General features: G+C 49.8%; 1 protein-coding gene across 1 annotated transcript; it reads right to left on the bottom strand.

Moving 5' to 3' along the window:
* Positions 1 to 639: 639 nt before the first annotated feature.
* Positions 640 to 11,827, bottom strand: LOC129716146 (deleted in malignant brain tumors 1 protein-like). The gene is made up of 5 exons (XM_055666023.1): positions 11,150 to 11,827; positions 9,627 to 9,662; positions 7,074 to 7,392; positions 3,970 to 4,275; positions 640 to 956 (listed from the first exon to the last, which is right to left on the bottom strand). Exons 3-5 carry the CDS (start codon positions 7,366 to 7,368, stop codon positions 640 to 642), a joined length of 918 nt encoding a protein of 305 aa, XP_055521998.1. The 5' UTR covers positions 7,369 to 7,392; positions 9,627 to 9,662; positions 11,150 to 11,827.
* Positions 11,828 to 13,042: the final 1,215 nt, after the last annotated feature.

The following is a 13,042-nucleotide window of genomic DNA, read 5'->3' as shown; positions in this document are numbered from 1 at the left end:
CAGTAAGCAGTTCCCCCTCATGTTACCCCCCTAAACGTTTGTCCCTTAATTTCTCAAGTCATGTCCTCCAATTGTTTGAATCTTCCCTGCCTCAGTGGAAAACCTGATCCACAGTCACTTGTCTATCTCATCCAATCCCTCTCAGGATTTTTAAAGACCTCTGTCAAGTCCCCCCCTTAACCTTCCCCCGCCTCACCAAAGAATAAAGCCCTTACCCCTTGTTTCAACCGTTCTCTGTAGTTATTTGTGACACCCAGGCAACTTCCGCGTACATCTCCTCTGTACTCTCTCTATTTTTGTTTGACAATCCTTCCTATGCATTGGCGACCAAAGTTGTACACCATACTGCAGAATTTGGCACTCACCATGCCTTGTACAATTTTAAAACATTACATCCCCAACTCTATACTCAATGCTTCTTGATTTAATAATGCCCTCACCACCAAAACTTTCTTTTTCAACCCTATCAATATGAATTCCAACCTTCAGGGAACTATCACACTTCATTATCCACAACCCCACCTCTCTTAGTATCATCTGCATACTTACTAATCCAATATACCGCACCATCATCCAGATCATTGATGTATATATGTAAAATGGCCTCATCCTGCACCTATTTTCTATGTTTCTATATTTCTATATCTCACCAATGACTTCAACCTTGAGATCCAAGCTTGGAGTTGAGTTAAAAAACTTTCCGGCTATCTCTGCTTGGTAGTCACACGAATAGTTCCCTTCTTCCCGGGATGTTATATCAGAGATTTGGAACGTGACGGAGTTGGAGCGAGCAGTTGCCACCATGGATGCCTTGAAACTGTCGTCTCCTCTCTTGTGGAGGTGAAAACGGCAGCCCGAGAGAAAGATTGGAGCTTCGCAAGTGATCTCCAGCGATTGGCCACGGACTAGAATGCTGGCCCGGGCATTATCACGAATCTTTGGACCCTTGAGTTGATCTGTAAGAAAGACGAAATAAAAAAACAGAGGTTAGTTCTCAATGCCGACAAAGGCTCATTGTGAACATGAACTCACTTATTCATGGGATCGTTCTTGTAAACCTCCTCTGGACCTTCTCCAGGGCCAATTGCCAAAGCAGAATATGAGGTGCTCAACTAGATGGAAGAGTCGAAAGGCTTCATCCTACTCCTGCAACTTGTGAATGTGACTTTCAAGGCTCATGTAGTTCTTGGTAATTCAAATTCACAACCTCGACGGATACAAGAGATAGCAGACTCATTTAATGTCATCTAATGTCCTTCTGCAGTTGTATAGGGCCCTGGTGAGACCACACCTGGAGTATTGTGTACAGTTTTCGTCTCCTAATTTGAGGAAGTACATCCTTGTGATTGAGGCAGTGCAGCGTAGGTTCGCGAAATTGATCCCTGGGATGGCGGGACTGTCATATGAGGAATGGTTGAAAAGACTAGGCTTGTCTTCACTGGAGTTTAGAAGGACGAGGGGAGATCTTATAGAAACATGTACAATTATATAAGGCCTGGACAAGCTAGATGCAGGAAAAATGTTCCCAATGTTGGGCGAGTCCAGAATAAAAGGGAGGCCATTTAAGACTGAGGTGAGAGCGTTGTGAATTTGTGGAATTCCCTGCCACAGAGGGCAGTGGAGGCCAAATCACTGGATGGATTTAAGAGAGAGTTAAAAATCTATCCCCTGCACGGGGAACCCGTTGTCGTTGGGGCCTAGAACCGTGGAGCGGCCTCCAGCAGGAACGACCTGGGGGCTCCAGTCACGGAGCCTGCGGACCTAATCACCATCGCGGAGCTGGCCGAGTTCGGAGCGGGAAGAGCGGTGGTGGCGCGCTGCTGCGACCCGACCCCGGGGATTCGGAGGCTCCAACCGCAGGTCTGGCAGGCAGTAACACCGGGAGCCCGCGGGTCCCTGCTGGGAGACCGCTTTTCGGGGCTTCCGCAACGACGACTTCTCCCGCCCGTGTTGCGGGGTTGAAGAGTACCTGGAGCAGGGCCTTACATCATCGCCCCACGCGGCTCGGAATGGCTGCGGGACAATTACCAGCGCCCGCCGGGGGCTTTAACTCTGACATCGGGAGGGGAATGGGGAGTGCAGGGGAGAGATAAGTATTTGCCTTCCATCACAGCGAGGAGTAGTGGAGCTGTGATGGATGTTTGTGTAAATTGTGTTGTGTCTTGGGTCTTTCTTGTGTGTATGACTGCAGAAATAACGTTTCGTTTGAACCTCAATGGGGTTCAAATAACAAATACATTGTATTGTATTGTATTGTATTGTATTGAATGGCATGTTGGCCTTCATTACAAGAGGAGTTGAGTATCGGAGCAAAGAGGTCCTTCTGCAGTTGTACAGGGCCCTGGTGAGACCACACCTGGAGTATTGTGTGCAGTTTTGCTCACCAAATTTGAGGAAGGGCATTCTTGCTATTGAGGGAGCCCAGCGTAGGTTCACAAGGTTAATTCCCGGAATGGCGGGACTCTCATATGCTGAGAGAACGGAACAGCTGGGCTTGTACACTCTGGAGTTTCGAAGGATGGGAAGTATTTTATTGAAATATATACGATATAAGATTATTAAGGGTTTGGACTCGCTAGAGGCAGGAATCATGTTCCCGATGCTGGGGGGTGGGGCAGAACCAGGGGCTACTGTTTAAGAATAAGGGCTAAGCCATTTAGAACGGAGATGAGGAAACACATTTTCACCCAGAGAGTTGTGAATCTGTGGCCTTTTAGGACTGAGATGAGGAGAAACTTTTCCACCCAGAGAAACATAGGAACATAGAAAATAGGTGCACGAGTAGGTCATTCGGCCCTTCGAGCCTGCACCGCCATTCAATATGATCATGGCTGATCATCCAACTCAGTATCCCGTACCTGCCTTCTCTCCATACCCCCTGATCCCTTTAGCCACAAGCGCCACATCTAACTCCCTCTTAAATATAGCCAACGAACTGTGTGGCCTCAACTACCTTCTGTTGCAGAGAATTCCACAGATTTACACTCTCTGTGTGAAAAAAAAATGTTTTTCTCATCTCGGTCCTAAAAGATTTCCCCCTTATCCTTAAACTGTGTGTGTGTGACCCCTTGTTCTAGACTTCCACAACATCGGGCAGAGAATTCCACAGATTCATCACTCTCTGTATGTGAAAAAAATGTTTTTCTCATCTCGGTCCTAAAAGATTTCCCCCTTGTCCTTAAACTGTAACCCCTTGTTCTAGACTTCCCCAAGAACGGGAACAATCTTCCTGCATCTAGCCTGTCCAACCCCTTAAGCATTTTGTAAGTTTCTATAAGATCACCCCTCAATCTTCTCAATTCTAGCGAGTACAAGCCGAGTCTATCCCATCTTTCTTCATATGAAAGTGTTGACATCCCAGGAATCAGAGAGTTGTGAATCTGTGGGATTCTCTGCAACAGAAGGCAGTGGACGACAATTCACTGGATGTTTTGAAGAAAGAGTTAGATTTAGCTCCGCGGGGTAACGGAATCAGGGGATATGGGGAGAAGGCAGGAACGGGGTACTGATTCTGGATGATCAGCCATGATCACATTGAATGGCGGTGCTGGCTCGAAGGGCCACCCTCCAGTCCACAGGAACTGGGCGCTGTGCCGGAGACCCGGGTTTGATCCCGACTACTGGTGCTGCCTGTATAAAGTTTGCACTTTCTCCATGTGCGTTTTCTCCCAGATCTTTGGTTTCCTCCCACATTCCAAAGACGTGCGGGTTTGGAGGCTATTTGGCTTGGTGTAAAAATAAAAAAGTTGTCCCCAGTGTGTGTAGGGTGGCGTTAGTGGGCAGGGATCGCTGGTCGGCACGGACTGGGTGGGCCCGCCTGTTTTTGCACCGTATCTCTAAACTAAACTGATGTGTGAACGGGCGATTGATCGCTGGTCGGCACGGACTTGGTGGGTGTGGAGAACATTGGAGAATGTATGATGACCAGGGCATCCACTGTTTGTAGGAAGTGTTCGACACAGACCCTACCTTTCACCACAATGGTGAGAGATTGACTCCGAGCAGAGGTGAAAACTCTGCCAGATTCTTCAACGTCATATCCACATGAGTAGTTCCCTTCCTGGCCCTCGTTGACATTCGTCAAGAGAAAGGCTGCCGAGTTGCCTCTGGATGTGGGAGTCCTGGAGGCGATGGGACTACTCTGCCCCTCACGGTACAGGTAGAATGCGGCGTTGTTGTAGAACCCCAGAGATCCACAGTAGATCAGAATATCCTCACCCCTCACCAACACGTCCGCGCTTCTGCTGAGGGACAGGGTCGGCTTGGGAGGCTGATCTGAAACGGCCAACAGCAAAACGAGACATCAGCGAGAAATATGGAAACACAGAAAATAGGTGCAGGAGGAAGCCATTCGGCCCTTCGAACATGCACCGCCATTCATATAACCATATAACCATATACCAATTACAGCACGGAGACAGGCCATCTCGGCCCTTCTAGTCCGTGCCGAACACGTATTCTCCCCTAGTCCCATCTACCTGCGCTCACACCATAGCCCTCCATTCCTTTCCCGTCCATATACCTATCCAATTTATTTGTAAATAATAAAATCGAACCAGCCTTCACCACTTCCACTGGAAGCTCATTCCACACAGCTACCACTCTCTGAGTAAAGAAGTTCCCCCTCATGTAACCCCTAAACTTCTGTCCCTTAATTCTCAAGTCATGTCCTCTTGTTTGAATCTTCCCTACTATCAGTGGGAAAAGCTTGTCCACATCAACTCTGTCTATCCCTCTCATCATTTTAAAAACCTCGATCAAGTCCCCCCCTTAACCTTCTGCGCTCCAAAGAATAAAGCCCTAACTTGTTCAACCCTTCTCTGTAACTTAGTTGTTGAAACCCAGGCAACATTCTAGTAAATCTCCTCTGTACTCTCTCTATTTTGTTGACATCCTTCCTATAATTAGGCAACCAAAATTGTACACAATACTCCAGATTTGGCCTCACCAATGCCCTGTACAATTTTAACATTACATTCCAGCGTCTATACTCAATGCTCTGATTTATAAAAGCCAGCACACCAAAAGCTTTCTTTACCACCCTATCTACATGAGATTCCACCTTCAGGGAACTATGCACGGTTATTCCCAGATCCCTCTGTTCAACTGCATTCTTCAATTCACTACCATTTACCATGTACGTCCTATTTTGATTTGTCCTGCCAAGATGTAGCACATCACACTTATCAGCATTAAACTCCATCTGCCATCTTTCAGCCCATTCTTCCAAATGGCCTAAATGTCTCTGTAGACTTTGAAAATCTACTTCATTATCCACAACCACACATATCTTAGTATCATCTGCATACTTACTAATCCAATTTACCACACCATCATCCAGATCATTGATGTATATGACAAACAACAGTGGACCCAACACAGATCCCTGTGGCACCGGCACTAGTCACATTCACTGCGATCATGGCTGATCGTCCCCTATCAATAACCCGTGCCTGCCTTCTCCACATATCCCTTGACTCCACCAGCCCCTAGCTCTATCTAACTCTCTCTTAAATCCATCCAGTGACTTTGTCTCCACTACCCTCTGTGGCAGGGAATTCCACAAATTCACAACTCTCTGGGTGATATAGCTTTTTTCTCACCTCCGTCTTAAATGACCTCCCCTTTATTCTAAGACTGTGGCCCCTGGTTCTGGACTGGCCCAACATTGGGAACATTTTCCTGCATCTAGCTTGTCCAGTCCTTTTATAATTTTATATGTTTCTATAAGATCCCAACTCATCCTTCTAAACTCCAGTGAATACAAGCCTGGTCGTTTCAATCTTTCCTCATATGACAGTCCCGCCATCCCAGCGATCAATCTGGTGAACCTACGCTGCACTGCCTCAATCACAGGGATGTCCTTCCTCAAATTTGGAGACCAAAACTGTACACAATACTCCAGATGTGGTATCGCTAGAGCCCTATACAAGAGAGAGAGATAGGGGGGGGGGGGGGGGGGGGGGGGGAGAGAGAGGGGGAGAGGGAGGGAGAGAGGGAGTGGGAGGGGAAAGAGGGGCAGATAGAGAGGGGGAAGGGAGACAGAAATTGTGAGAGGGGTAGAGAGTCAGAGAGAAAGGGAGAGGGTGAGAGAGGGAGAGCGAGAGGGAAAGAGAGATAAGTAGAGAAAAGGGGAGGGAGAGTAGAGAGGTAGACATATCTCCGATCTGCAATGGTTGTCTCCACAGGTGAGTGCTGGCTTCAGGGAAGGGGGGTGGTTGAAGGATGGAAGGATTGAGGGATGGAGGGAAGGAGAGAGAAGGAGATAGATAGAGAGAGAGACGGAGAGAGAGAGAGAAAGAGATAGAGAGATAGACATCTGCGAGATGCAATGTTGTCTCCACGGGCGAGTGGTGGCTTCAGGGAAGGAGGGATGGGTGAAGGATGGAAGGATTGAGGGATGGTGAGAAGGAGACGGAGAGAGAGAGAGGGGGGAGGTGGAGAGGGAGAGATATAGAGAGATATACATCTCCGAGATGCATGTTGTCCGAGATGCAATGTTGTCTCCATGGAAGATGATGTGAGGCTTCAGGGAAGGAGGGGTGCGGTGAGAGAGAGGGAGGAGAGGAAGAGAGAGAGAGAGAGAGAGGGGGAGATGGAGATGGAGAGAGAGAGAGAGAGAGAGAGAGAGAACATCGAGGCAAAGAAACAGGCTTTTCGGGGGGTATATTAAAAACACACAGCAACAAGCCCAGAGAGAGGAGAGAGAGAGAGAGAGAGAAGAGAGAGAGAGAGAGGGAGAGAGAGAGAGAGAGAGGAGAGAGAGAGGCGGGAGAGAGGAGAGAGAGATAGAGAGATAGACACCTCCGAGATGCAATGTTGTCTCCACGAGTGAGTGCTGGCTTCAGGTAAGGAAGGGTGGGTGTGGGATGGAAGGATTGAGGGATGGTGAGAAGGAGACGGAGAGAGAGAGAGAGGGGAGGTGGAGAGGGAGAGATAGAGAGATAGACATCTCCGAGATGCAATGTTGTCTCCACAGGTGAGTGCTGGCTTCAGGGAAGGAGGGTGGGTGTGGGATGGAAGGATTGAGGGATGGAGAGAAGGAGAGGTGGGGGGAGGGGAGGGGTACCCACCGCGATTACAGACGGCTCCTGCATCTTCCCGGTGGTGGCAGTTGTGTTTGCCGAGGTGTTGGGAGGTGCATTCCCCGAGGTTCTGCTCCATGCCATCGCACCTGACGTCGTCCAGCCAGATGTTGTCCGTGCCGGACCCAAAGGTTGCCGAGCCGTGGGCGAGCTCGGCAAAGCCGCAGCCCAGCTGCCGGCACACGACCACCACGTCAGCAAGGTCCCAGTAGTCATCGCACACCGTACCCCACGACTGGTTGTGGAAGATCTCCACCCTCCCCCGAGCATGGAGATGTCCCATTGGTCAACCTGACCAACAACACATCTGTAAACGGGCAAGAGATGTCAACTCAATCCTTCATTTATTTCTTCCCCTCACTCCTGCGCTCTCTTCTCTGACCTACCCTCTCTCTCTCCTCGGGCCTCTCTCCTCTCTCTCCTCTCTCTCTCAGTCTCTCTCTCTCTCTCTCTCTCTCCTCTCTCCTCTCTCTCCCCTCCTCTCTCGCTCCTCTCCTCTCCCTCCCCTCTCCTCTCTCTCTCTCTCCCCCTCTCTCTCCCCTCTCCCCCCTCTCTCTTCTCTCCTCTCTCCTCTCTCCTCTCCTCCTCTCTCTCTATGACTACCATCCGGTGGCCCTCATCTCAGTAGTCATGATATTCTTTGAGAAGCTGGTGAAGAAACACATCTGTGCCTTCCTCCCTCGGAACATGGACCCGTTGCAGTTTGCATACCGTCCGAACAGTCCACGGACGATCCTCCTGCGGTCTCCCAGGTCTTTGCACTCCGCTCTCCTCCCATCCTTCCCAGAAGGGGGGCTACTGAGGATGCTGTTCATCCTACAGTTCCCCTTCTCTCACGATAGTCCCCACCCTCTCTGGCCGGGAAGCGTCCCTGGAATTTCTCTCCTCAACTCACCCCCCTCTGTGTCCTCCCCCTGGACTTCTCACCGCCAGGGCTCCCAGGTAGTCAAGATGGGAGGGAATACATCGAAGTCTCTCTCCCCTGATCACAGGATCGCCCCAGGGTTGCATCCTCAGCCCCCTATTGTACTCCCTGTACACACATGACTGTGTGGCTAGGGTTCAGCTCCAATTCAATAATTAAGTTTGCTGATGACACTGTGGTGGTGGGCCTGATCTCAGACAATGATGAGAAGGCCTACCGGGAGGAGGTGGCTGATCTAGCACTCTGGTGCCAGGAGAACAGCCTCCTCTTGAACATCAAAAAGAAACGAAGGAGCTGATCATGGACTTTAGGAGGGCACATCATCCGAGGACGTACACTCCATTGAGTATAAATGGGGATCCTGTGGATGGGGTGAACTGTTTTAAATATCTGGGAGTCCACATCTCCGAAGATATGACATGGGCATCACACGCCTCAGCACTCGTGAGTAAGGCAAGGCAGCGCCTTTACCACCTCAGGCAATTGAGGAAATTCAGAGTGTCTCCGAGGATCCTACAGTGCTTCTACTCAGCGGCGGTGGAAAGCATCTTGTCCGGGAACATTACCATCTGGTTCTGGAATTGCTCTGCCAAGGACAAGAAGGCTCTGCAGAGAGTAGTGCGTTCGGCCGAACTCACTCTGGGAACTTCCTCCACCTCTCCCCCCCCTGCAGGAACTATACATCAGGGAGGTGCAACTCCAGAGCCAACTCCTCTTTCTCACGAGAGACTCCCCTTCCACCCCCTGCAACGGACTCGGTTCCAGCTTCTACGGTGGGGCAAACGCATTCGTTGCCTTGCGGTGAGAACGGAGAGGATGAGAAGGAGTTTCTTCCCAGAGGTAGGGGATGGGACTAGGGGAGATTATGTGTTTCAGATTCCGATCCCCGATTCTATTTTAATTGAATTGTCTTGTCAGTGTACAGTCCAGAGACAACGAAATGCATTGAATGAACGAATGTTTCGGCACGGACTAGAAGGGTCGAGATGGCCTGTTTCCGTGCTGTAATTGTTATATGGTTATATGGTTATCCTCCCACTCCTATCTCACCAGGGACTAACCTTTACTTACTGCTTTTTTTTTAAAGTGCTGTTTTATTTCCATTTTCCTTCCGCCCACAATATTTAATATGTAACAAAAAATGTGATTCTGTTCAATTCCGTCTGTTTGGTTGTGTGTGTGTCTTTACACAAAGTCCGCGAGCGTTGCCAGTTTCATTTCACTGCATATCTCGCATGTGTATGTGACAAATAAACTTGATTTGACTTGACACACTCTCTCTCTCTCCTGTCTTCTGTCTCCTGTCTCTCTCTAGTCTGTCATGTCTCTACTGTCTGGTCTGCTGTCTCTCTCTCTCCTCCGGCTCCCCTCATCCTCATCTCCTCTCCTCTCCTGTCTCCTCTCTCTCCTCTCTCTCTCTCTCTCTCTCTCTCGCTCTCTCTCTCTCTCTCTCTCTCTCTCTCTCTCTCTCTCTCTCTCTCTCTCTCTCTCTCTCTCTCTATCTCTCTCTCTCTCTCTCTCTCTCTCTCTCTCTCTCTCTCCCTCTCTCTCTCTCTCTCTCTCTGGCTCTGCCGTTATTTCATTACCGAGCAGGAATATATTGACTAGAGGCTCACCTTCAGAACCAAATCCGTTCTTAACTCCGAAGGCAGCTAAACGGTTGAAAAAAAAACACATCGATTGTTAATGCCGACACAAGGAACTGCAGATGCTGGCATTCAAACAAAGCCACAAAGTGCTGGAGTAATTCAATGGTTCAGGCAGCATCTCTGGAGAACGTGGACAGGTACAAAGTGCTGGAGTAACTCAGTGGGTCGGCACGGACTCGGTGGGCCGAAGGGCCTGTTTCCGTGCTGTGTCTCTAAACTAAACTAGTGTGTTAACGGCCAAGCCGGTCGGCAAATGTTCCAATTAGTTTAGAGATACAGCGTGGAAACAGGCCCTTCGGCCCACCGAGTCCGTGCCGACCAGCGATACCCGCACACTAACACTATCCTACACACTGGGGACATTTTTTATATGTACACAAAGGTGAGGTGTTTCATTTTGGGACGTCGAACTAGGACAGGTCCTACACAGTGAATGGCCGGCCTCTGGGTAGTGTTGTCGAGCAGAGGGATCTAAGAGTACAGGTGCATGGTTCCTTGAAGGTCGAGTCGCAGGTAGATAAGGTGGTCAACAAGGCTTTGGCCACTTTGGCTTTCATCAGTCACAGTATTGAGTCTAGAAGTTGGGAGGCCACGTTGCAGTTGTACAAGACGTTGGTGAGGCAGCATTTAGAGCCTTGGGTTCAGTTCTGGGCACCGTGTTACAGGAAAGATGTCTTCGTGTTTGGAGAGGGCGCGGAGAAGATATACGAGGATGTTGCCGGGACTCAAGGGGCCTGAGCTACAGGGGGAGGTCGGGGCAAAGGGCTGGGAGTCTATTCCTTGGAGCGCAGGAGGATGAGGGAGGGGCGATCTTATATAGAGGTGTACAAAATCACCAGAGGAATAGATCGGGCAGAGGCTGGGACTATCACAACATTTGGACAGGTACATGGATAGGACAGGTTGGGAGGCATATGGGCCAAATGCGGACAGGTATATGGGGCATGTTGGTAGGGTAGGACTAGTGTAGATGGGCATGATGGGCGGGGTGAGACTAGTGTAGATGGGGCATGTAGGTCGGGGTGGGACTAGTGGAGATGGGGCATGTTGGTCGGGGTGGGCCTAGTGTAGATGGGGGATGTTGGTCGGCTGGGACTAGTGTAGATGGGGCATGTTGGTCGGGGTGGGGCTAGTGTAGATGGGGCTGGTTGGTCGGGGTGGGACTAGTGTAGAGGGGCATGTTGGTCGATGGGGCATGGCATGTGGAGAGGGGGGGGGACTAGTGTAGATGGGGCTTGTTGGGCGGGGTGGGACTAGTGTATATGGGGCATGTTGGTCGGGGTGGGACTAGTGTAGATGGGGCATGTTGGTCGGGGTGGGACTAGTGTAGATGGTGCATGTTGGTCGGGGTGGGACTAGTGTAGATTGGGCATGTTGGTCGGGGGTGGGACGAGTGTAGAATGGGGCATGTTGGTCATGGATGTCCACGAGTCTCTGTTGGTGTCGCTCTGTGTTTATGGCTGTGAAAGTATTGAAAGAACATTACGTACCAATGGCCAAGAAGACTGTAAATATCATCATTCAGATGTAAAGTCTTTTTGATAGGTTAAGGTACCTGTAGAGAAAAGATGACACAGATCTTAGAACAGTTTAATACAGGCACAGGCCCTTAGGCCCAGTATAAGCATGCTTAAAACTCAGCCAAATTAAATCCTAGTTAGACAATAGACAACAGGTGCAGGAGTAGAGGCCATTCGGCCCTTCGAACTAGCTCCGCCATACACTGTGATCATGGCTGATCATCCCCAATTAGTACCCCGTACCTGCCTTCTCCCCATATCCCCTGACTCCGTTATCTTCAAGAGCCCTATCTAACTTTCCCTTGAAAGTATGCAGAGAACCGGCCTCCACAGACTCACAACTCTCTGGGTGAAAAAGTGTTTCCTCGTCTCCGTTCTAAACGGCCGACCCCTTATTCTTAAACTGTGTGGCCCCTGGTTCTGGATTTCCCCAACGTCGGGAACATGTTTCCTGCCTCTAGCGTGTGCAAACCCTTAATTATCTTATATGTTTCAATAAGATTCCCTCTCATCCTTCTAAACTCCAGAGTGTTCAAGCCCAGCCGCCCCATTCTCTCAGCATCTGACAGTCCGACCATCCCGGGAATTAACTTGCCTGCTGTGGCAGATAATTCCACAGATTCACAACTCTCTGTGTGGAAAGGTTTCTCCTCATCCAGTCCACAATGGCCACAGATTCACAACTCTATGGGTGGAAACGTTTCTCCCCATCTAAGTCCCCAATGGCCACAGATTCACACAACTCTCTGGGTGGAAAGGTTTCTCATCTCAGTCCCAAATGGCCACAGATTCACACAACTCTCTGGGTGGAAAAGTTTCTCCTCATCTCAGTCCCAAATGGCCACAGATTCACAACTCTCTGGGTGGAAACGTTTCTCCTCATCTCAGTCCTCAATGGCCACAGATTCACACAACTCTCTGGGTGGAAAATGTTCTCATCATCTCAGTCCGAAATGGCCGAACCTATATTCTGAAACTGTGTGTGGCCCCTGGTTCTGGACTCTCCCAACATCGGGATCACCCTCTCATCCTTCTAAATTCTAGTGAATAAAAGCCCAGTCAACCCATTCTCTCAGCATATGACAGTCCCGCCATCCCGGGAATTAACCTGGTGTACCTACGCTGGGCTCCCTCAATAGCAAGATTGTCCTTCCTCAAATTTGCAGACCAAAACTGCTCACAATAGTAAACCTATTCGCTGAGTTCTCAGAATTAAAGACCGTTCCTTTGGGAAGGAGATGAGGAGTAATTTCTTTAGCCAGAGGGAGGTGAATCTGTGGGATTCGTTGCCACAGTCGGCGGTGGAGGCCACAAGTCAGTGGGTATTTATATTTAAGGCAGATATAGATAGATTGTTGATTAGTGCGTGTGTTGGGGGCTATGGTGAGAAGGCAGGAGAATTGGGTTAGGAGTGAGAGATAGATACTAATAGCATAGTAGTCTCGTTGGGCCGAATGGCCTAATTATGCCAAACTTCTGAACGTGAAACATGTGCTGCTGTCTGGCTCCTCCTCTCCAAGGGCTAGCAGGGGTCCCTCGTTCGTGTCCCCTCTCCTCTCCCATCGATGTCTCCTCTCAACCCTCTCTCTCCTCTCCCACATCTCCTCCCCTCCTTCTATCTCTCTCTCCCTCCCCTCATCTTTCCCTCCCTCCATCTCCCTACTTTCCTTCTGTCTCATCTCTGGGTCTTCTCTCCCTCTCCCTCTCTCCCCTCTTCTCTCTCTCTCCCCTCTCCTCCTCTCCCTTCTCGCTCTCTCCCCTGCTCTTCCTCCCTCTCTCTCCTCTCCTCTTCCCTCATCTCTCCTCTCCTCTCTCCTTCTCTCTTTCTCCTCTCCTCCCTCTCCTCTATCCTCCGCCTCCTCT

The sequence above is a fragment of the Leucoraja erinacea genome, unplaced genomic scaffold (assembly GCF_028641065.1).
Source record: "Leucoraja erinacea ecotype New England unplaced genomic scaffold, Leri_hhj_1 Leri_1746S, whole genome shotgun sequence".
Taxonomy (NCBI): domain Eukaryota; kingdom Metazoa; phylum Chordata; class Chondrichthyes; order Rajiformes; family Rajidae; genus Leucoraja; species Leucoraja erinaceus.
The sequence above is the reverse complement of the archived record's forward strand: the minus strand, read 5'-3'. Positions and strand labels throughout refer to the sequence as shown.